We start from the raw sequence: 23947 nt of genomic DNA, 5'->3' as shown, positions 1-23947 counted from the left end.
TAATGATACTATGACAGTTATAAAATTGTTGTACACATCCTTCTTGGCTTCTATCCTTTTCCTGCTGTTATTCTCAACATTTCCTGGTTCCTCTGGGTCGTAAAGTTGGTGGTTTCATTCCAGTGTTTGTGGTAGGGACGTTATGGGAAGTTGTCAGCACCTGGAGTCCTTTGCCAGGACAGGCGTGATGCTCATGTTGGTCATTTCTTCTTCCTCCCTTTGGGATCATTTGGGGTCATTTTTATGTATTTGCTAACATGCTTTTACACGTTGCTCTTTCTTCATTGGTCTGAAGCTCCAGGTTACGTCCAAATTTACTATATATGATGTCTTTTACATTTGTTAGATACTTTTTCTTTGTTGCCTCTAAAATCAGTTTAATCCAGCTCCAGGTCTGCATTTCTTTCAGTAAACATTAGTGAGTTGTTTATAGCCACGGGGTCTCCGGTGCCAAGTCTGTGCTTCATATCTCGTTATTCCGTGACTGTACTTCTCTGTATTCGGCGTCCCGTGTCACCACTGCTCAAAACATCTTTTATTATACAAGGCCCTTATTTCTCTGTACTACATCACTGTGTGAGAGTTATGAAACTTTGGTAGTACCGTCCAAACATAAAAGAGTAAAAATTAATTAGCTAAATACTGTTACAGCGAAACCAAGTGAAACAAAGCTGCAGGCAGGGCAAGGAAATTTCAGGCAGAGCAAGCCTGGCAGACCTCCATCCTGAGGTTTGAGGCCTTGCAAACTCCAAACATGGTGTGTTACTAGCAGTGGCAATACCATAGTACAGAGATACACAGTTACTGTATCATTCTGTGTTTTCTAGGCTGCTGTTAGCACTTAACGATTGGGACAGCACTTGGGTCCCATAGGTAGCAGAAAGCAGTTTACGTTATTGTGGCTGGTGCAGACTTTGTGCAGCTGCGGCCCCACGTCTTGACTGATGTGGAAGCGAGTGAGTGATGTGCACTGACTCCTTTTGAAGTGCCGTGAAAGTTCTCCATCGTCGTTAGTCCACTGAAACTGTGGTAACCAACCCATCTTGGGTCAGGAGGCAGAGGCAGTGGCTGGGGCGGTAGCCTCAGGACTCCCACTAAAGAGTAGCCGTGTATCAGCAGACTCGGGATTGTTATGTAGGATGCAAAACTAACCAGCAGGACTCAATCTGAGCTGCTGGGCATTTGTATTCACGTGAGAAGTGCCTTGAGGCTTTCAGGGAGTAGGAAGAAGTCCTTTTTTATATTTCATCCCAGACACAGTACTTGGTGCTTCAGGTGACTGAAGTACAGTGCCGTTACCTTTAATGAGCTTGCCCAAACTCCATCCAAGCACACACAAGGGTGCTGGGCTGTCTGAATGTGGAACTGTGCCATATTATAAGCGATCAAAGTCTCTTTGCTTGTAAGACAAATGAAGTGGTACTCAGCTAAACAATATTAGAAATCTACCAGAAGTAAAAGAACAGCTAAAATCTGGCAGTGGCAAAAGGGACAAATGGAGAGAACTAAGAGGACTTTTCTGAGCCACGGCTGAAGTGTGTAACCAGGAAAACCACAATCAAGCTAAGAAAGTAAGTGTGTGTGTGTGTGTCTGTGAGAAAAGGTTATCATACAGGTTAATACAGGCAGTTCTTCTTCCTCTGGTTTTCCTTTCCCCCTCCAAGCTCAATGCCCCTGACTTTATGAGTGAAAATATCACAAGTAATTGAAGTTGCAAACCCCAGCAGAATATTAAATTAGAATTAAGCAAAAATGCTCATCAGTTGGAGCACAGAAATCCTGAGCAAATTTTCTAATGCAGTGTTACAGCAATTGCAATAATTTTTTTTTCCCAACTGTTTCACTAACTGAACTGATTGAATTAAATGTGTTCTGTGGAACTAGCTAACCTCTGACCCCAGTTACTCAGGATAATCAGGGGGGTAATCAGCCTGCTGTGATCTGAGCTCCCAAGGAACAAGAATATTGTAAGGTTCAGGGAGCCTATGTGGGCATTAATCAGATGTCATCAGGGTTTGATTATAAATCCTGAAGACCACCAAATTGATACAACATGGTTTAATTCACTAAAAATTAGGTATCTACATATTAATCATCAAGCTGAATATCTGAAAGTGATTGCTTTTCTAGTAAGTGAAGTTAGGTGTCAACGCTTTGGAACGTCCTGCTGTTTAGTAATAAATATAATGATCAGCATCAGCACAAAAGCAGTATTAGCCAGATTAAAAAAGATTTTGTTCTAACCTCAAATAGATTTTTTCCTTCCTGTTGGAGTTTACAGCTCCGCTGAAATTGTTCTTCATGTTTCTACTCTAATTATGAGCTTACTCAGAAGCAAGAAATAGTATGTTTCCAGCTACCTGCAAGCGCAGCATTTTTCTCCCTTCCAAGGGGAGAAAGGGTGGCTGCTTACAGTATATCATAATGCTGTGTATAGAAATAAAGTGGTATTTATTGTCCCTTTAGATGATTTCCCCTAGAACTGGCAAGCTCAGTTGAAAAATCTCTATCTAGTAATGTGTGTTAGGATCCAATTAATTGCTGGTGTACTTGCTTGCTCTCCTTAGGAAGAGTTCAGTGTGGCAATTTTGATGCAGATGTATTGGCATATTATGTAGAGATTTGCTACAGAAGAGGGGGAAGCAATCTTAAGAGAGAGGAATAGCACAGCTGCTTAATAAACTAATTTTCTTCATACATGTGCTGATTTAATAAGCATTCAACCCTGTGGAAAAGCTTTTTTTGATATAAACTAATGATAATACCAAATGCTTCTTTATCTTATTGGTGTCACCTGTATTTCCTGGGAATTGCCTTTATTTGCACTTGAAATTTGGCCTCCTTGGAATTGGAGGACTTAAGCTGCTGCTCAAGGATTTCCAAGCATACCGTAGCATTAGCTGTGACCAGGATGAAGGAATGTTTCATTTTCGCTTATCACAAATATTTTTCTTTCAAGAAAAGATGAAACGAGCATTGGCAAAAGGAGCTGGGCAGTGGGAGATGGAGACCATGGGTATCCTGAAAGCAGAAAGCAATAAATCTATTTAGCGTAGCTTTGCTTTTTCCCGACCTTTGCCACATCTGTGCAGTGCCAAACCATACATCTGTTGCTGCACGTTCAATCACTATTCAGCACTGTATGTCTCAACATATGCTTAAATCTCATGTGTTTTCAAAGCATGCCACCCCAGCTGCAAGTGAACTCCTCTCAAACTGCCTTTTGAAAGCTTCCATCACAGTGCTGTATGGGGAGGCTCAGATCACCACGTAGTCATTAGGTTGCATTTATTTCTGTTATTCTTTCTTCTTGACCTTGGGAGAAGAATTTTTCTATGCTAATAGGGTTGGAGACCCCAGGACCTTGTTGTTCCCTGTCAGGGTAATGAGAGCTCTGTGCTTAACTGGATGTTCAGGATATGATAAAGATTTTTCTGCTATGGGAGGAAAACAGAAAAGGAAAGCAACTATTAATCATGAAAGTTCACCTATGTCTATGATTTCTAAATGATTCTTCTTGTATCATAACTTTTTGATATAGCAGTAATGTTTATGCTCAGTGAATGTTGTGCAAAGAGGATGTAGGCTAGATAATTTGAGAAAAAAATCATATATATCCAGTAGTAGAAAGTACATGCCGTAGACTTCATTCATCACTTTGTTGGCAGACTTGGAAGACTTAACTGTGTTCGGACGAATTGACATATGGACTGTTGAGGCCAAATTCTCCTTTCCCCACCCAGTTTTCCACAGAAAACAAAATGCTGGCTAGAGATTTCATTTTTTAAATTCAGACAAATTCTGTATCGCTGCAGATAATACTGCCTGTAAACTTCCATCTGTACCTCCTGCCTCCACTGGAACAGTGTGAAACCTTGCAGAGTTCTTATCTGCTTCCAAAAAAGAGTTTTCAAACTGGGCTAAATTCAGACAGCTCTCAGCTGGAGCAGCTTGTAAATCTAGGGCATCTCATCCCCATCAGTTGGCACAACCTAAAATGCCAGAAGTTTGGGGAATTGATGAAATTCATTGCTAAAATATTCTAGAGATACAAGTTGCTTTGAATGCTTCGAATGGTGCTGCTAGGCACTGCTCACCAAAGACCATGCGAAGAAGCTTAACCACTGTCAAAACATCTGTTGTTGGCAGCATGGGTCGTGATCAGCTGTAAACTGGCATGGTGAATAACTATTGTCTTTGGAAGCAATGTCCTCTCAGGGCAGAAAAAGCAAGATTTCTCATTTGGATGCATATGCTTCTTTTGATCAAAGAGCCCAAATATTCTGCCATGGAGAAAGTCTCATTGACATTGTAATTTCCACCTCTCTGCAAAGACTTGTTGGCTGCTTAACCTGGTAAGAATATGGTTCAGTCTTGCAATATTAAGGTACCAAAACAGAGTGTTTTCATGATGTTCTGAAAAGCGTGTAAAGGATTTGAAAAGCCCCACGTTAATCTGTTATTTCCTTAGAGAGTGCAATCTTATTTGGAAATACTGCTAAATTGTGACTCAGTTCCATCTACCATTTCATAATCAAATTGTATTTAACCTACATTTTAATCCTGATGTTGAACTAGCTGGGTTCCACAACATTGTGACAGTCGCTATGAAGTTGGTGTCTATATGTAAGACCTTCATAGACTAATTTATTATTTCCTTATTTATACACAGTTAAGAGGTAATCACCATCATAATTTTAAACAGAGGACAAATAACTATTGGAGCTGCTTGCCAATGAAGTTAATAATAATCTTATCGCTTAGGTTCTTTAAATCTAGAATTGGTGCTTTTTTAGAAAACTGTGCTCAACTTCAAGTTGACAACGTTGATGCTGAGTCACTGGAGATGACTATCTGAAATACTTAAAATAGCCAACAGCATTACAGAATTCACTTAAATTAGACTATGTGCCTTCAAGAAAACTGAATGCATTTTCTGTTAGGTGTTCATGTAAGGCAGGAGAAACACACAGAAAAATCACCTCCAGAACAGGCTACATCATTTTAGGTAATGATTTCCTGAGTAATAAGAGCATCATCTTAAAGGGCTTTTTATTTTTTCTTTTTCCACACCAAGACATGTATAAACCCTTGCTTGTCAGAATGGATTTCTTGGCTTTTTATTTTTTCATCAAATCTGTGCACAGTCATAGCTCATGTCAGTTCTAAGCATATATTTGGTAAAGTATTCAGGAAAATCTTATTCATTGCTAAGACCTCAAATAATAGAATAGGGGAGTGAACAGACTTGAGTTAATAAAAATGTAATAAATCATGAAATTAGGATTTCATAGAACATTCATTCGTAACTGTAGTAGTAGTTATATAGATGAACAAGATCCCTCTAGAATTTTATCTAGGAAATTTTTGTTCTTTGACCTATTTAGAATAAAGCATTCTTTTTTTTTTTTTTTAACTTCTTCCATTAGTTTGCTTTTGTATAGCACTAAAATACAGTCTTTATACACTTACGAAAAGAAATCCTGGAAGTTACCTTCCTAAAGAGAAGTCACAAAATCTCTTCTCTACTTCCTAATGTAAACATGACAATAATTTAAAGATCATTAGTAGCTTTCATCTGCTGAAGCTCTTGTCACTGCCCAGCTCCCTCCCCATCAGTACAGAGGGCACATTGCATTTATTTGTACCTGGGAGGAGACCAAACCCACTAGAGTAGTTTCTCCTTCATTCCTCTAAATCTCCCAGACTTTCTAGCAAATTAACTGGTCTCTGCATATGCATGTTACAGTTAATGCTATCAAAGCAATCTTTCTGTTGTGATAAAATTCCCCTTTTATCTACCACTCTGATGTTCAGAGAGGAGTGAATTCATCTGTCCTGCAGTTAAGAAGCCTAAATGGTACAGGCAACGACTTCAACAATTAAAGAGGAAATCTTTTCTAGACACATTCCCTGTCCAGACAAATCTCAAAAATGTGACAGTCTGGGAACTAGTAGGAGGAATTTGTTGCTTATGGTTCTGACCCATGGAGCAAATGCATCCCACCTGTAACTGGGACTGGCATGTGAAACAGTCTTAGTGGCATAGGAGAGTTTGCGTAAATTCCTTGTAATATGAGTAGGTGGCTTCCACACGTTTTTCTGTTGGTAAGGTAGTATCAGTAAGCTCCACCATATCTGTTCAGAAGTTAATCTTCAGCATCAGAAAAGTTGGTTTGGGTATGAAAAAGTCTCTGTTGAAAATGAAAGAGGAGCATTTAACAAGGCCTCCTTCCCTTCCCTTGTGCCTGTCATTAGCATAAGTGAGAACTTTGTGGTTTCATGGGGGGGAAAAGCCTGTAAAACTTTCTGCTCCTAAAATGCAGGGGATGAAAAAGAAAAAAAAAAAAAATCCAGCTAAGTCTATTCTATTTAAAGTTCATTCTATTTAAAGAAGGCATCCAGCATCTTAGAAAGAAGATAGGCTTAACACTGCTCTTGATGGGAAGTGCACTGAGGAAGAAATAATACATAGCTGGGTTGGTTGAATACAGTGCAAGTGGTCTCATAAATGTGAAAAGCAGATACCTCCCTGGTCCCTAGGCAACACTGATGTTGTAACAGGTGAATAGGTGTAGATTCCTCTTTCAGGCTTGGTCAGATCGTCATTTTCTGTGTTGCTGTTGTTTTAAACATAAGGTTTGTTCTACCTGGGGGGAAAGAATTTTTGATAGATAAGAAAATAACATCATTATTTCTTTGAGTTTTTCTCAAAAGTACCTTAAGTGTAGTAAATATTATAGTGACCTTTCACTGTCCTCTGTTCACCTGGAGAAAGAGTATTTGTTTTTCTACAATACGACCATCATTCTAGAAGTGTCCATTGTATTGGTGTGTACTTGATTTATTCTAGAAATAATTGAATGCACCTTGCATGTATAGATGGAAAAGTGAAAAAAGAATTAATCTTTTCTAAATTATTTATATATTCTGGGAAAAAAGAGAGTATGTTTGTCTTCCTTCTGAATCTTCAGACAACTGTACTACATTCGATGCATGCCCTGGAGGTAACAGGCTTTGAAGCAGGCATTCAACATATGATTAATACATGTTAGAATTATCTTTTTGCCTTCACTCAGTGAGGCCGTGAGCTGGGCTGAGAAAGAGTCAAAGTCTAGTGTAAACAAAAGTCTTCAAAACGGTTCCAAACAAGTGGCTATTTTCAAGTATCCTTCACTATCACTTATTTACAGTCCCTGAATGGCTTTTTAGTTTTCTGCAAGCACATAAATGAGAGGATAGGAATACAACATCAGCTCCGAATGGGGCTTCAGCACTGCTGTGGGCAAGAAGCAGAAAGGAAAGGTCTTTAAATTCATTTGTGAGTCTTATGAGGATCTTAATCTGTAGATCTTCCTAAGTTTTTGAAGATTTATGGCGTCTGCAAGAGGGATAGGACTCTGCGTGTTGCCACTCTGGCAACTTTACAGGCAACTCTTGTGGCACCCAGCAGGTTATCCATCCATCCATTTTACATTGTTGGTTTTGCACTCTGTCCCTGCCCTGCTCAGTCATGAATCCTAATACCTAAAGAGTTCTTGAAGTGGTCCTACTGAATCCCAGAGATAGCTTGGCTTCATCACAGTGGAAAACTGCTCACAGAGGAACTTGCACCTGGAGCATGGGGAAACAACCTGATCAATGCTTTCTTATTTCTTTGTTGCATTACTAGTATTCCTTAGAAGTACTTTTTCCAAGCAGACTGATGACACCAAAACGAGATAAAGTCATGTCAAAACTTGCCTTTTTTTGATCATTCGTGATTAATATCAGTGATATTAAGCATCTTTGTGTTTTTCAGTAAAAAGGCACAAATTTATAGAGCCTACAGAAATTATAGCTGTGTTACAGAGAGCAGAAGTTAATCTTTGGCCTTCCATTTAGCTAATTAATCTTTTGGATTTGTTGCAGGCTGCAGCATATAGTGGGCAAAAATACTCATTCCGTCTTTCGTTACTGAGCAGCACTTTTATTTTGTGAAATACCTGGTGTGTGCCTTGAAAGATCACAGGGCATTTACAATACATAGCCTGTGAAAGTCATTCAAAAGTAAAAAGTGAAAATGCATCCAAAATTATTATGGTCAATTTCATATATTCAGAAAGATTTTTTTTAAGCTACAATTGAATTCTTTCTGTAATTTCACCAGGGAGATGGAGGAATATTAGGTACTTAGAAAAAAATATAGAATAAGCTGAAAGAAACACTTTAAGTTAAGAAATAATATAGTGCCTACGAGCCAGCATTATGGCAGTAAGACAATGACAATTACTACAGACTGTTTAGGTGACTCATAGCTTTAATTTGTGTTTTGCATCTAGTTTGCACCATCAAATCCTTGTCATACTACGATAATGCTTTATATTTATATAGTGTCTTTCATTTAAATGGCTTCCAAAGTGCTTCATGTGTTGCTTCATGTACAGCTCACATCAACTTAATCCATTACGTTAATACAGCTATCTCTGTAGTGAAATACAGCAGCTATTTGTGCCCATATAGTAAAAGCTATGCACAGTTTTAAGAGGGAAAATACCTTCAAAATCTGTAGAAGAGATTAGGGAGAATGTAATACCAAGTAACAATTTGCCCTGACCACAAAATTGGCAATTAAATTGCTCATATGGAGAGTTTGGTATAAACTGCAGTTGGTCAGGTCCTGTTTTTCAGCCTGCTGGGGGTCCCCCCATAGCAGGCCAGCACATTTGGTCGTTGTACCGAGATGAAAGGTGACTAAAGAACCATCAGTTTCTCTTTGCTCAATGCACAAATGTTACGCTAAATATTTCCACCTAGTACTTCGCCTGCCTAGTTTGTGAAGTCTGATGAGCTCCAAGCGCCAGATAACTTGATTTATTCTTAGCTGGCAAACTGGGCTTTCTGTCCCACAAGAAATGTCCATTACTGACATTTATGAGATTCTCAGTCCCGATTGCTTGAGAATGCAGACCTTTGTGATGACTCCAAAAATTCGTTTGTCCTTGGAGATATTCCAGATACAGAGGCATGGAAAAGACATTGTTTCCTTAACAAATAAATATTTGCCACTCAGGTGCACACATACTGAATGACAATGTGCAAAGTAAAAGACACAGACAAAGAGCAAGCAGATTACAAGAGATTTTGTAAGCTTGTCTTCATATTTTCAAGAAAACAGATAGACAAAATATGGTTGCAAAAGCAGTGGACTTCAGTGGAAGAGGACAAATACAATAATACAGTTTCCCTGGGGAATTTCTGAGACAGGTGTGTGAATTAATATATCCCATTATTTTTCATCGTTTATGATATACAGATGAGGAAACAAACACGTGATAGTAGCATAGAATACCTTCAACTGGAATATCACCCTGATAAATGCAAACTGATGTGCAGTTTTAATTTGTTTGTTCTTGACTGGGAATCACAGCATGCAGAATCTTAATGAGCCATGGGGTAGCGATCACCAACCCCAGACACGTTTATCTTGGATCGTGTTTGCTGCTTGCGGCAGCTCTTTAATTTGGGTATATTGGTACCCCACTCTGAGAGAGTTTTTCAGTGGCTTCGTAAAGATATTAAGGTTATTAAGCAAGCTTATGCTTATATAAGCATGCTTATGCTGTTGCTGGACAGTAGACATTCAGGTGATTCTGATGCAGTTAAGTTCATTTGTTCCTCTGTACTCTGAGAAGCCAGTAAATAAAATCTTACTTACTACAGAAGCTTTAAATAAGGCTGTCAGGTAAGAATCCAATTTTCATACAGGTTAGGTACCATTTCCAGTTTTCTTTGAGGCTGAGATGGGGTTACTGCCTGGATTCTCAGGTGATAACATTTTATAAAGTGATCTTTTCATGCATCTGCCCCATGGCAGAAATCTGATAAGATTGGGTTTTCTTGAGACTGTACAGAGCCATTTTGTCGTTCAGTGAGAGGTGTCACTGTAGTGTCCCTCCAGTTTGCCACAGAGCTCAGTGTGGAGCAGGATTTGGCTGTGTTACATTATATCGTGGCTCCACCAGGAAACAGCTGCTACAATTAACCTATGGTACAATTTGTTTCCCCATTTGACTTTTCCCTTTAACTAGCCTTTGATGCAGGCCTAATTATTCTCAGTAGTCACCTGCCATCTTGAATGTCCTATACTTGGTAAGGCAAAATTCCTGCCAGCTTGGAACCCTAATTTTTCATTTTATCTTCTCAAGCTTTGCACATAGTTTGGAGCAGGCTTGCAAGATCCAGGGAAGGGAGGACTAGAGTTTGACTGCTGAACTGAGATTCTCTTTTCTGCTCAGAGCTACCCTGGGTGGTGTTACATAGGCTGTATTCTAACACAGCTATTGTGAATGTTGCTCATCTGCTTGCCGTGCCTTTACTGACTCCTTTGTTTTAAGAAATATATCCACTCACAGGGACCTCCATGCCTAGCGGAACCGTCTTTGTGATCTCTCACAAGAATGTCCAGTGGTCAATATCTACTTCCCGTCAGTCCATCATGACAGCAAACAGTGTTCACTCATTACATTTTTCAAGTCCGTTTGTGCTTCCTCACAGGCTACCCTCACACTCTTAGAGGAACTCTTCATCTACATCCATCACTATATTTCCTTGATGTCTTTCAGTTCCCCATTAAAAATCTCATTTGCCTAAAAAAACCTGATGATTAAGCACAGAATGCTGGCTGCTGTTCACTCATTGTTTCCTTCTAAGTTGCTATCAGTCTGTTGTCTGTCTTTCTGTATTTTTTTTATAAGCTTTAGGGTGCAGAAAAAGGGGCATTAGGTCTTTTTTTTTTGCTATGTTTCTAAAACTCTAAATATGACAGAATTACTAAAATTTCTAGGCTGTATCCATGATAAGCACAATAAATGACAATATGGCATATCACTCCACAGTGCAAGTTAACCTTACGTATTCAAATACTCAGTAGTAGTAAATGAACATAGCTCCTTCCAGCCAAATGCGACTCTGGGCCAGGGTATTTGTCTTCCAAGTTATTCTTTTTAATGTGGGTCTAGATGATAGCAGTTTAAATAAAGTACTGAACTCATCTATTTTATTCTTAATTTATAGTGGTGCTTAGGGGATGTGCAGATATTTAAAAAGAGTAAAATCAATTAACTTGTGATCCAATTATTTATGTTAGCCACTATGGGGTTTTATTTTAGAGCACTGGATCAGACTCTCCCAGTTAAGCACCGTGCTTTGAGAATGCAAACCTTTCATTTTGAAATATGATTAATCTGTGGTTATCTTTTCTCTATTTCCAAATCTAATTCCTATTTTTGTCTTTTCATAGTTTTTAAATTCCCTTCTTTACTTTTGTTTTTGAAAGAGGCCCAGTATAAATATAACAGATTTTTCCAAATACTAGGAAGTCTATTCTTTATATAAAGGTGGCTTGACAGGCAAAAGAGTTCACCTTCTAGATAATATATGTTATATTTTTCTGGGCCTCTCTATTTCACAGTAGATGTTTGTCTTTTGCAATCACAAATCTGTGATTTATTATACTTTTCACATTATAAATTTAGAGTAGACCCATGTGACAACTTCTGTGATTTGATCATTCTGCTTTTTCATCCATCTTGAACAGATTATAGTCCAATGTTCTAGACAGCTTCAAATATCCTCCGTGTTTATATGGTCATTTCTAAAATGCAGAAAATGCTAGGAGTGAGTGTACCGCTATGCTTGGAATTATTTGGCTCGGCACAGCCTTTGCCCGTAGACGTCATTTCCTTGATGTGCTGGTGTCAGAAGCTCTGCAATTTTATGCCCCCAGCAAGTCTGTGTGCCCCTTCTGCACTACTAGCTCGCTGCAATCGAAGCTACTGAGAGCCCTTCCTAAATAAGGACAAAATAGGAATGCAGAAGAAAGCCAACCGTAGCTGAGATATCCTTGAATTAGATATCCTTAAACTGACATGCAATATTTTTTGAACTAGCTGGCACATCATGGCAACCTTTTCTATCATAGTCTGGCACTGGTGGGGGAAGCGTAATGAATTTATCTCACTGGCTTCACAATTATGTATCTGAATAAAATAGCCAGATCTTTACATATTTTACCCTAACAGGTCTTACTGTTCTCAAGGTGATCCAGGGAGTATTGAACACTTAATTGAATCAGACTAGTGGATTAAGGAAAAGATTTTTCAGAAGGATCAATATGAATTAGGAGCAGATGCCCAGTCAAATCTAAGGGTTAGATTCTTTAAGATTAGGTTCCTTGAAGTCTAGTCACCTTTTTACATAACTAAATAGGAATTGTTTGGTACTGAAGACTTGTTGGAAAAATTCTGGCTCTTATGGTTCCGATGTCTCATTCCATACATGCTCAAGCTGAGACAAATGAAATAATACAAAAGTATCAATCAGGCTAATCGCTTATTCTCAGTTGGAGTAAGAGATGTCCAAGTGTGCTTTCCAGTGACAGCATTTTGCTGAGCAGGAAGGAATACGATCTTGGTAATTATTCCTCTGTTATTTCCAAGATTCTTAATAGAGCTTTTCTTTTGATTGGTTTCAAAGCAAGCAAAAATATTGTTATATTATCATTTAGAGTTAATTAAACTGCAAATGAGCTTAATGATCTGTCTGAAACAGAGCTCAATCACAACCTGTTACATATTAACTATCAAAATCAAAAGAATCTTTAAATTCTTTGTTAAATATACCAAAGAAGATAGAAATAGCCAATCATTAATGTCATCCTTTTATAAAATCAGGTTTGAGGCTGGAAAGCTTGAACTGAATGCATTCACTCAAATTATACAGCTAAATTGAAAAAGGGGTTGGAAACATAAGTCAAATCTATTGGATGAAATGGAAAAAAAGATACCTGAACACTGGAAAAGACATAGTTGTCTCCTCTGTATTTTACTATGAGGAAATCCATTTCACCTACTATTTGTCCAGATTGTGAAATCTATATATTAATAAAATGCCATTTTCTGGATTCAATATTCTCACAAAATCTTCTGTAGTGTTATGACTATAAGACAGAGCAAAAGACATTTAGTCTATTCAGGTCTTGAAGTCACTTGAGGGATTTTTGCCCTTGAGTGATATATTGTCACCGACAATGTAGCTTTTAAGCAGTGCACGTATGGCAAACCCTATTTGTGTCATTAAAGTTTGTAATTTTGGACTTTTGAAGGCTTAATCCCTAGAAATGCTAAGATTTCCTAATGATCTATAATGGTACTGCTGATGTTCAGCACTTCTCAGGATTAGATATGTTATCATTCTGGTTTATCCACCTATAAAGCAGGTATTATCTTATCACTCTTATATACGGTGCTTTTAGCACGTCAGCCTCAAGTACTTGAAAGGTGAGGAGTATTATTAAGTCTGACCCTTACAAGCTTTTTCAATGGTTTGCTTAATGTTTTTCCTACATAAATAAGAATGATGTTATACACTGTTTGTCTGGATAGTAAATTAGAATTTTCTCATAGGGCTTGGCTAGCTGAATAGTACAGCAGTGCAATAAACTTCACAAGGTCATAAAAAATTCTTCCACTGAAAAAAGAAAGTAACACTGACTTTTAGTTACGCAGACAAAGTGGTAGCATGAGGTCCAATTATTTTTAAGTCTTTTAGAGCAACCCCTCCAAAAAACGGTATGGGAACACTTTTTGTGAAAAATGTTTTATGTATTGACGACAGTGTAGTGAAAAATTAATATGGGTGGGGTAATTTATGAAAATACTAGTCTGAAATGCAAAACTGGTTTATTTGTAAATAACAGTACATTGGAGGGCAAGAAGGGGCTATACCAGTCAGCTTCCTCTTCTGCTTAGCTATGAGTATAGTTCCCTTTCTGATAGCATATGCACCTATGGAACACTACATGCATATTCTTTCAGGATTCACTTTTCCAGTAACACGAGATGAACTGTCGTCCTGCGATCGGAACCATCCAGAGCTTGATTCCTATCACATCGCTGCTTATCTGCCATCTATTAAATGAGAGCAGCTGTAATGTGCTACCTTGTATTTCATGAGTGAGAATGTATTATTTAGAGCCTATAACATTCAGTTTCAGTCAAGGATTACATCTTTCTCCTGTTGTGGTAAATAATTAATGTTGGCTTGGATATTGCATGTGTGTGTGTGGTCATTAATTGAAAATAGTAACAATTTCCTCTACATTTTTTTTCTAGTTTCAAGCCACAGTAAAGGAGGGAGTCACAGGTGTAATAGTAAACTTAACCGTTGGTGACCGAGATGACCCAGCAACCGGAGCATGGAGAGCTGTCTACACCATTATTAATGGAAATCCAGGGCAGAGTTTTGAAATCCATACCAATCCCCAGACTAACGAGGGAATGCTCTCTGTTGTCAAAGTAAGAACAATTTTCTGTTGTACTATATTAGTACTGTAAAGTGCACCCACTGGATTTACTGCATAAAAGGCGGCACAGCAAGGATAAATTACTCAAAAATATATAGTTGGCTACCAGCTCTTGTCCAAATAATATGCATAAACCCTGCTTCTGTCTCAGTAACCTTACTACTTTAGTCATAAGGACCTGCCTGTTGCTAACTACATTGCCATTGTGCTTAAATAACAGCTAGTTTTGCAGAAAGCATCACAATTAATAGTGAGACTTTACAACAAAGTTTTGTTTGTCACTGAGGGTACGATTAGAATTCAAGAGCCCCATTTTGTTCTTGGTTAGAGAACACAGATGCAAATACCAGGGAAGTAAGGGACGTGGCTTCAGACTGAACTGGAGAGGTGTCTTTGGTCCCACATTTCTAAAGTCTCATGAAAAAAATTATTGCCTGTCTTTGTATGAAGATAATCCTATAACTCACACTTTAATAAAAAAAAAAGAAAATAGCCCTGGTTTCTGCCTGTACCAGAATTTTCTCTGATTGACTTCAGAAGAGGTATTTTCAGTTCTTAAGACAAATGGCATGTATTTCCATGCTGGTACTTTTGTTTTCAAGTAGGAGTTGAGAAATTAGCCTTATGTTACTTATTGTAAGTAGCTATTAAGTATGACTGATTTGTTAGCTAAATGCACGTTACATCATAAATAAGCATGTATATATGAGAATTAAATTACCTGTATGAGCTATGGCAAAAAAGTATATGCTCTTGGATAGAGGGACATCTCCATCTTTCATTAACTCCATTATGTTCATTATCTTAAATGAATTTTATAACTACCATTGTGCCTAATGCTAAACTCTGACCAAGTATCAAACGCAATGAATGCCGTTGTGCCTTTCTGGCTAATTCTATCTTCTGCAAGTTTGCAGTGGGGTACAAGGAAAAAGTGTTAGGTACTGTCTTTGCGCCTTGCACTCTGATTTTATGATATGTTTTACAGCCTTTAGACTATGAGATTTCAGCGTTTCACACGCTGCTGATCAAAGTAGAAAATGAAGACCCGTTGATTCCAGACATAGCCTATGGCCCCAGTTCCACGGCGACAGTTCAGATCACTGTTGAGGATGTGAATGAAGGCCCAGTTTTCCACCCAAACCCAATGACAGTGACAAAACAAGAAAACATCCCTATTGGCAGTGTTGTGTTAACAGTAAATGCCACTGATCCAGACACTCTGCAACATCAGACTATCAGGTGAGTGCAGTACCCTCTAATTTTCATCCATCAGAAAGTGAGTGTGTCTTTTGTGCCTGAGAATTTGCCTGCCAGTACAGAATTAAATTAGTCTGGGCTCTACATAATAAGAAGTGGCCATTTTCTTTTTTCTGCAATGAAGAGATTCAGTCTGATGAAGACAAAGAACTGCATTGGACAGTGGGCAGTAGTTTTCCAGGCTATGAAATTACTGCAGTAGAACAATCGACAAGCAATAGACATAGCTTTGCATAGTGTTTCAAAATTACCTTTAACCTGCTCGTTTATTCCTCTTCTTTCATGTAGAGCCAGAGAAAACGTGTAAAAATTGAAAATGTGTATAGAAATAATTTATCTGTTTTACATACAGTTTAAGTCAGTTTATGATTGTTTATAACATCCCTTAGCGAAATAATGACCATACATCCACGTTCAAGGGGTGAAAAAATATTTCCCAGTGAAAGACTGAAGCTACAGTAAGCTAAGACTTGGCCTTGCCTAGAGAGATGGAAGTAAATTATTATTCCTGCGCTATGATAATATAATCCCACACATGTGCCATGTCGCAAAGAGCAAACCTAGGTATTAAGTGGTACCATCATCTTATATTTTGATCCACCTGATCTGGTGTTTTGGTTTTAGATGTGTTGAAAAATGAAAGATCAACCACTTTCTATTCTAATACTAAATTGACTTTCCAGACAGCTTTTCTCAGCATTTGAGAATTGCAGGTTAGGCACTACAACTAAAATCTACATCTGTGTTTAATTTTTTGTTCTTACTTGTGAGTCTAATTTCCCGTAGATATCAATGTATATAAAAGGGCATAAACACCTTTGTGAGAATGACTTCAAAGCTTTGCCTGAACGATGTGCGCTGTCAATCTATACCATAGACGTAGATTTCTCTACTATCACAGGTTTGTTTAGCAGTGATTGTGCTCTTTTAAGGGAGGTTTGACATACATACTGTTCTACAAAAAAAGCAAGCTACTGATCTTGAAGACGTTCTCTTGTCAGTAACAAATGTTAGTAAGCATGCCACTGCAAAGGACCGCACTGACAGCCTTGGATTCAAATAGTGAGAAGGTGAATTTAAGCAGGTGAGCGTGCTGATCCCCAAGGAAGGAGGAAAAAGGCAAGGCAGATAATTAAAAGTTCCAATTCTCTGCATCACCTCAAAAATACCTAGCTAATGGAGTACAAATATTTGAGGTTTTCTCTATCAAAAATGCCTTTGAGTTCTGCCATTGAAATATCAGTTTATCTGAAGGATGATTCTTAGCATAGGTCATTCCCCTTGTTTTCTAAATGTATTTATTCACAGGATGCATTTTTATTCTGAATTTTTGTTTTTGCTCCAAAGATTCCCTATTTTGTTCACTGTGGTCACACAAATTTATGTCTATGGCTGGAAAACCTATGGAGTTTCTATTGCTTGTCAGATACAGCAACATGACCCTCAGCAGCATTATTCAGAACCTGGCTTGTGTAGGGAAAAGATATTTATTCCCTTTGGGATTGGGACTGAGTTTAAGAAACAAAATTATTGAAGTTCTCCATAACTTTGTGTATTTTCATGGGAGATAAGAAAAGTCATATTAATTAATGTAACAGTTGATTTTGTGATGCTAAAAGAGAAAAGCCAAGAAAATAGAAGGGTTTGGTTATCAAAACCAGCAACCCAGAAACTATTATCTGAATTTTTCCCCTTGACCTACTGATTTTGGTGAATTTTTCCTAACCATATTGACACAGAAATTATAGGACGTACCAATGAGTCACTGAAAACTGCAAGTTAGCTTTAAGGTTTGTGTGTAACCAGTTAAGTAACATAAAGACTTTTTGCAGTCCACCACATCTCACAGCTGGCTGCAAAGGAACTCTCAAATCTTGACTATAACTAGCTCATAATCTAAATAGAATTTTCCCAGAAGCTTTACCATATCTGCATGGCCAAAACCTGGAAGGTTTGTAGCCAAAAGCAAGGTTCTTCTTTTTTTACCCTGCATGTGCAGAAAAGAAGAGCAGAAATAAGCTAGATTGGGTTGGGAATGAAGCATGATCATATATGGAAACTATGTAAAAGGCAGTGGCTGTGTAGGTTAGAAGAAAATAATGCAAAGGTAATGGAAGTCTGAGAAATGGTGGAATGATTCAAGAAAGGTTAATCTGACTACCTGTATCTCCTTTTGCTAAAATAACAGGGAAGTATAAAATAGCATTTTCAAAAGATGCTTTTAACACTGACAGGTATTATTGAAACATAAGGCTACTAGCAGTGAAAAAGGAAGACTAGTATTATGAGAACAGCATCTGCAATTAAGGATAGTGTAAAATGGCGTGTATAAAGACCAAAGCTACTCACTAGTCTGGGTCTGGCCGAAACGTTTTCCCGTAAGTTCCTACAGGCAGGCGTGTATTTAGAGTTTCGGCCTAGGTCCAGGACTTTTATAGAGAATGCATACCAAACTACATGGTTCTCAGGCTAAGCTGCTATAAATTGTATTATCAGAGTCCTTACTCTGATTATACTGGTAAAATAAAGGCCAAGCAGGCACAATACAGACTTTTAAACAAGATAATACACTAAATATCAATGACCACAAGCAAGCAACTTTTGTGTCCGCAAGCAGCAGTGAATGCCAGATTTGTATTGTGTCTGCTGTGTGATCAATGTACATCACCCCCAATAAAGTATGTATCTGTTCAAAATGTGCAGACGGATACAAACAAAAGAACAACAGAGAATTAGAAATGTTACTTTCTTTTATTTTCAACCTATAACAACTGAGATATGTCTAACTGCAGGGATATTTTTAGATAGCTTTCTATATAAACCTTGTAGGAGGGGCTGATGATTATTTGTAATCAGGAAATTTAGTTACTCTACTAGATATAGCATCATAAATGCATTTCAAGAACCATGAATAGTGTATAAAAACCATTTGTGCCATTGTCCACATCTAGGCTGAATTTATTCTTTGAACGTTGCATATCTGAATCAGATTCAAATTACTTATCTTTTTGAAAAACGTAGCTTACTTTGTAAAAATTCCTGAAGACAGCTGTACTTTCGAAGCAATTTTCTTTCTTATTCTTCAGCTTGAAGTGTTTTTGCAGGCTGAGAATTTCATTTAAAAGCTCAAACAAGCTGGCAAAAATGTATTACACTGAAAAAAATATGACTCCAAGTGTTCGTGAGACTCAAAAGCACATACCTTGAGCTCTAGCTATTTGTCTGCACACGATTAGCGGTGAACTTTCATGGTGTCAGCTCTTCTCTGATCTACCGCTGTTAACGTTTCAAAGAAACTCAAGGTAGAGGTAGAAGCATCATCCTGGAAATAAGAACCAAATGCTGATATTGAGCAGCTAAATAATGTAGTCATCAAGTTTAATCTTACTCTAAATTGTACCTGTTTAAAACTAGGTTAACACTGGCTTTCACAACTATACCCAGATCTGTGATTTCTTATGAAAAGTCTGCAATGAGCATAGTGAGCTTTGGACTATGGATGTTGTAGAAAGGAAGGAGCAGACAGAACCAGTGGTTTTTCCTGAACACATATCTTTGGAGGTAAGATATTTGTTCAGCTGTGATCACTCCCAGAAAGAAAAGGAAGCTGTTCAAGTTGGATCCCATTTCTTAGATTCATTAACCTATTTTTCTTTTTTTTAAAAGTATTTAATTCCCTCTACAGTTTCCAACTTTTTTAGAATTAAAAAATGAAAGAAATCCAGCAGGCCCCATTTTAATTATAACCCAACAATTTATTAATAGAACAGTAATGAAGTTTCTGAAATTTGATTTCTTAATCAGGGATCATTGTTATTTTTGTGCCAGATTTAAGAGTTTAATTTTGGGTGCTTCTTCCCAACCTCTGAAATTTTAATCAGAAGTTTCAAGTGTACATGTCAATGAGAAGTTAAAGGCCAAATTTAATAACATTTTCTACCCTGGGAAATTAAAAGAACCACCTCACTCTCTGAAATCCATTATTAACAGTAGATCTTAATTAAACACAGTTACAGTCCTCAATATTTGTCTGTGTGAAGAGGTTGGTTTCAGTATTTTTCCCTTTTTTGGATTCAACAAGTCCAGGATATTCAATAGTTAGACTTTTAACTACGTGTAAATAAGTTGTTTACTGCAGTGTATTTGTAATTTTTAATTAAAGCGACATTGTTCTCTGGTTTCATGGCTTATCGTGGCAATATATTTTTATTACCTACTGTGCTCTTGGATTTTAAATTATTTATGTAAATATATTATTGCGGTATTTGTTCGCAGTAAGCAATGTGACAAAATGCTTCAGAAATATCTTCACAAGAAAAGTTTATTATAGCTCTAAAGCATATCTAATTCATTAAGTAGAATTAAAATGCAGTATTTGAAGCTGGAAAACTTAGAACCCAAACTGCAGCGAGTTTCATGGGAATACGAAAAGACTGCCAAAAATATCTGAAGCAATATACGTAAATAAGATGTATGTTTGTGTGCGTGTGTGTCTGTGTGTGTGTAATTTTATTATCTGCACCTGAATCCAGCTGACCCCACATAGTATAAGTGGCTTTTGGAGGCATGGGTATATTGTCTTAGTGGTGAAGTCTCAACTGTAGAAATTTGAAAGTCAATTTCTTGCTTGGAAGTTGGCATCCTTTTATTTGATTCTGGTCTCCTTATATCCCCGTATCATTAATTTAGTGGAATTACACAAATATGAAACCAGTAAATCTCCATTTGAGATCAATCATTTCAGATTAGAATAGCCTGTGATGGATCCAGCTACCCATCTGCCTGTTAACCCACAGTGTGGACATTCAACTGCTAGAGCACTGCCATCGTACTGGCTGTGCGTCTGACAGCTCTGCTAGTCTGGAAATGGGAGCAAAGTCATATTTATTATCATCATCATTTCCAAATAACAGCTACTGGTCTATCTGAAAGGTGGATAGACTTTGTTTCTCTTTACATAAAATGCGTTTTTCTATACTGCAAACTAAGTGTATCTATTAATGAGGATTCATCCTTGACCATCAGGCCACGGGGATGATAAGGCTGAACCTGACACTGAATTAAAAGCAATCGTGTTTGTTTATTTGTCATTTTACCAAGAACCACTGGACAATGGACTGGCCATTGACTCTGGGAATGGGAACTTTCCCTGCTGGGCCACGTTTTGCTTTAGATTACATCATCGTAACTTTAGGGTCGGTGCCTCTGGAGTTGGTGGAAGTCAGTGGAAATGTTCCAGACTCCTACTGATGGCAACCATGATCTGCATACTCTTTGTCAAAAAAAAGATGACTGCCTAAAATTCTGTGAAGTAGTGCTGCGATTACACTGAAGTGGGATTTATGGTTCAGTGAGTTTCTTCCAAATCTCAAATACTTGAGAAAACTAAGGAGAATTCGCTGGAAAAAAGCAAGTTTAATTCTGTTATTTCTCTTTGCTGCCAGTCACCACCCTTACATGCAGTGAATATATAAGCCATGAATTGCAAAGACAATTCAAAAAGCCTTTTTCATGTCTCTTGCCAGGATTTTTTCAGAGATCCTGAACCCCCTCTGAACAAGGATAAGGCTTCAAATCACATTCCTCACAAACACTTAAGGAATCAATTTTGCATACTTTGTTGCACATCAAGCCGTTTTAAAGCACTTTTGTTGCAGGTGGAGGTCAATAAACTTGCTTTTTGGGTTACACTACAATCACTTACAGAGGTATTGTATAATGAGAGGGATAGAAAGTCTTAAAGAGTGAATGCTTATGAAGTAACACACTTAGTCATTGTTAACTATGTCTCCTAGAGTCTGAAGTACTTGTCTTTGATTCCTAACAACAGGAGATTTGTTTTCCTTGTGCAGACAGAAGAATAGTTGTATTGTTATAAATGAATGGCTGAGCCATGCTCTCAGCATGCAGCGCCAGAGTTTTTCACTGTAAGTTACACCCAAGAGCATCTCAAGTTGGCTCTGCAGTTTTATTTACAGCCTGCCTGAACCCAGCCACTGGGAATTTGTAGCGCATCTCTAGATCTGAAGTTGCTGTATATTGGACAGTGCACATTGTTTTTCTTTTCCTTTCTCTCTTTTAAGTTAGAAGGAAAGCCAAGTAGTGAGGGAATCTGCTTGAAGCAAAAAGTTTTTCCTCTTCTGTCTTTCCTGCAAAATTTTGAAACACAGAAACCGAACTCCAGAGAGCTGAGTGTATTGGTGTATCCAGCAGGCAATGCCAGAAAAGGAGAGATTTAATCACTTCTGAAAGAATGAACTTGGCCAATTCCCTCATGCTACACAACTACCACCTATAACTGGAGGTACTCGCTAGTCAACCATTAGCTCAACAGTATTCTACACAACAGTCTTTTTACTGAAACTGTTTCTTGAATGTGTTAATGCTGTCTGTGTAGGTAATCACTGTGATATATATATATATATATGTTACTATCATAATATCTGAAGGGAAAAATTAATGAAAAAATGCATTGTCTTTTTGGGGGTTTGGTCATTGTTTGACCAAACTGACTTCCACTTTTTGTTCACTGAAGAAAGTAAACAAATCCCTCTTTCCCCATACAGCAAACTCTTTAGGCCTACAGCAAGATGGGAAAGAAGGAAAATCGTTTCTGGAGTGGTACTGTACCTCCTTTATTCTCCTCTCATACCCATGACCACACTGATGTAACTCTGGAAGCGTGATAATGGCTTAAGAGTAAAATTGGGCCCCATTTTTCGTGTTCAGAAGATGATCTGTAGCTGGCCAGCACTGTGCAGATATATCACTGAGTCTGAATTAACGTGGAGGAAGCAGCTGGTAAAAAAGAAGTCTCTGGTGGGAACTACTGAGATGAGACTGAAGAGAATAAATGACTGGAGTAAAATCCCAGTGCTGAGAGAATTAAAACATCTGCCAAATCTGGAAGCCAGGTCCTAAAAAAGCTGTGGACAGTATCTAACGCTGACCGTTCAGGAAAGCCACTTTCAACTCTGTCAGCCTCAATATCAGACCTATACTATTACAAGACCTTCTTTTCCTCAGAGTAGTGAACAGATGTTGCTAGTCTGCTTGCCCAAATCTGTTATTCAGTCCTGTTATTACTCATAGGCATTTCCTGGCTTGCTTAATTTACAGCCAACCTGTCAACACCTCCCTTTTAGCACCTCGAAGAGTCCCTAGGAGTCCTTGATTTCTGAGTTGCTTCTAGTGTTTTTCCTAATGGTGAACACCTTTAAGTTTCCCCCGTTGCTTCTTTTTGCCCTCTTCTTACTGATGTTCTCTGTCTCTGTGTTGGGGCAGATGTTAGGCCTCTTGTCTCCTTGTCTGCTTTTGTATATCTTAATTTTTAGCGCTTAAGGGCAATCCCATCTAAGCAGTTGGTGCTAAAGTTTGCTATGCCGGCTTTTGCCTTGCAGGGAGGTGTGGGAACTCCCATACTTACTTTGTCTTGTCTATGCTAACATCTTGTTTTACTGCTTGTTTTACTCCTAGCAGTTGCCAAGGTTTGGGGGAAAGATTAATGTACATAAGCAGGTAGCTGTAGCACCTATTTTTTCCTTATCCTCCCCTAGTAGAAAAGAAGATAGAGCAGAAAGCAAATTTTCACCCAGACAGAATGAGGCAGTTCTGCTGAAGAACAGTGTCTCTTTCCTGAGAAAAAAAGATTAATCCCTTTCTCTTTGATTAGTCTCTGAAATAGCAGAAGTGTCTGAATTAAATTATTAAAGACCACCTGAAGCAGGGGTCCCAGGAATTCTCAATCCAGTGATTCACAGTTTTGCAGGGAACCCAGCTACCTGAAGCCAGACTTTATCACTCCTGACAATACTTGTCAGAAGATCATATTCCTAAAATTTTCCATCTGTTGGCACAAATCATACTTAATATGTTGATATAAAAGCTATAGATGATAGAACTGAGAATCTGTCTTTCCATGTAATCAAATAAGCCATAGAAACCAATTTTAACTTCCCTTGATATTACCTTAGGACTCCCAAATTCTTGATTAATAAGGATGAATGTAACATTTAAGGGGAGTTTAATTAGACCCTCTGTCTTTATCCTGCATAACAATATTATGCCACATTATGATTTCAACCATGTCAGCACCCAGAATGAAAGGCTGTGAACTGTGAAATTATAGGGCACATTTTTCATGTCACTGACTAAACAATATTGCAGATCTTCTTGAGAAATATAACAATAGGATATATCAGTCACAAGTTATGCTTGCAGTGGAAGTCACATCTTGACAATAACTCACTTTGTCATTACTGTTCTCTTCTAGTTTCAGAAAAGGCAGGATTTTGCCTATGGAAGAAGTAAAGAGTATCTTGATTATAATAAGTTAGCTATCAA

At 37.9% G+C, this 23947-nt stretch overlaps 1 protein-coding gene across 1 annotated transcript in view; it reads left to right on the top strand.

The window, feature by feature from the left end:
* The window catches only part of CDH13 (cadherin 13), a 518553-nt gene that overhangs the window by 442576 nt on the left and 52030 nt on the right, over nucleotides 1-23947 (top strand). The window contains exons 9-10 of the mRNA XM_010579656.1: nucleotides 14154-14336; nucleotides 15333-15586. Of these exons, the coding sequence (XP_010577958.1) occupies nucleotides 14154-14336; nucleotides 15333-15586 (437 nt within the window). The remainder of the gene's footprint in view (nucleotides 1-14153; nucleotides 14337-15332; nucleotides 15587-23947) is intronic.

Source organism: Haliaeetus leucocephalus, unplaced genomic scaffold (assembly GCF_000737465.1).
Source record: "Haliaeetus leucocephalus isolate CR32 unplaced genomic scaffold, Haliaeetus_leucocephalus-4.0 Scaffold668, whole genome shotgun sequence".
In the NCBI taxonomy this organism is placed as follows: domain Eukaryota; kingdom Metazoa; phylum Chordata; class Aves; order Accipitriformes; family Accipitridae; genus Haliaeetus; species Haliaeetus leucocephalus.
Note: the sequence above shows the minus strand (reverse complement) of the source record. Positions and strands in the feature narration are given on the sequence as shown.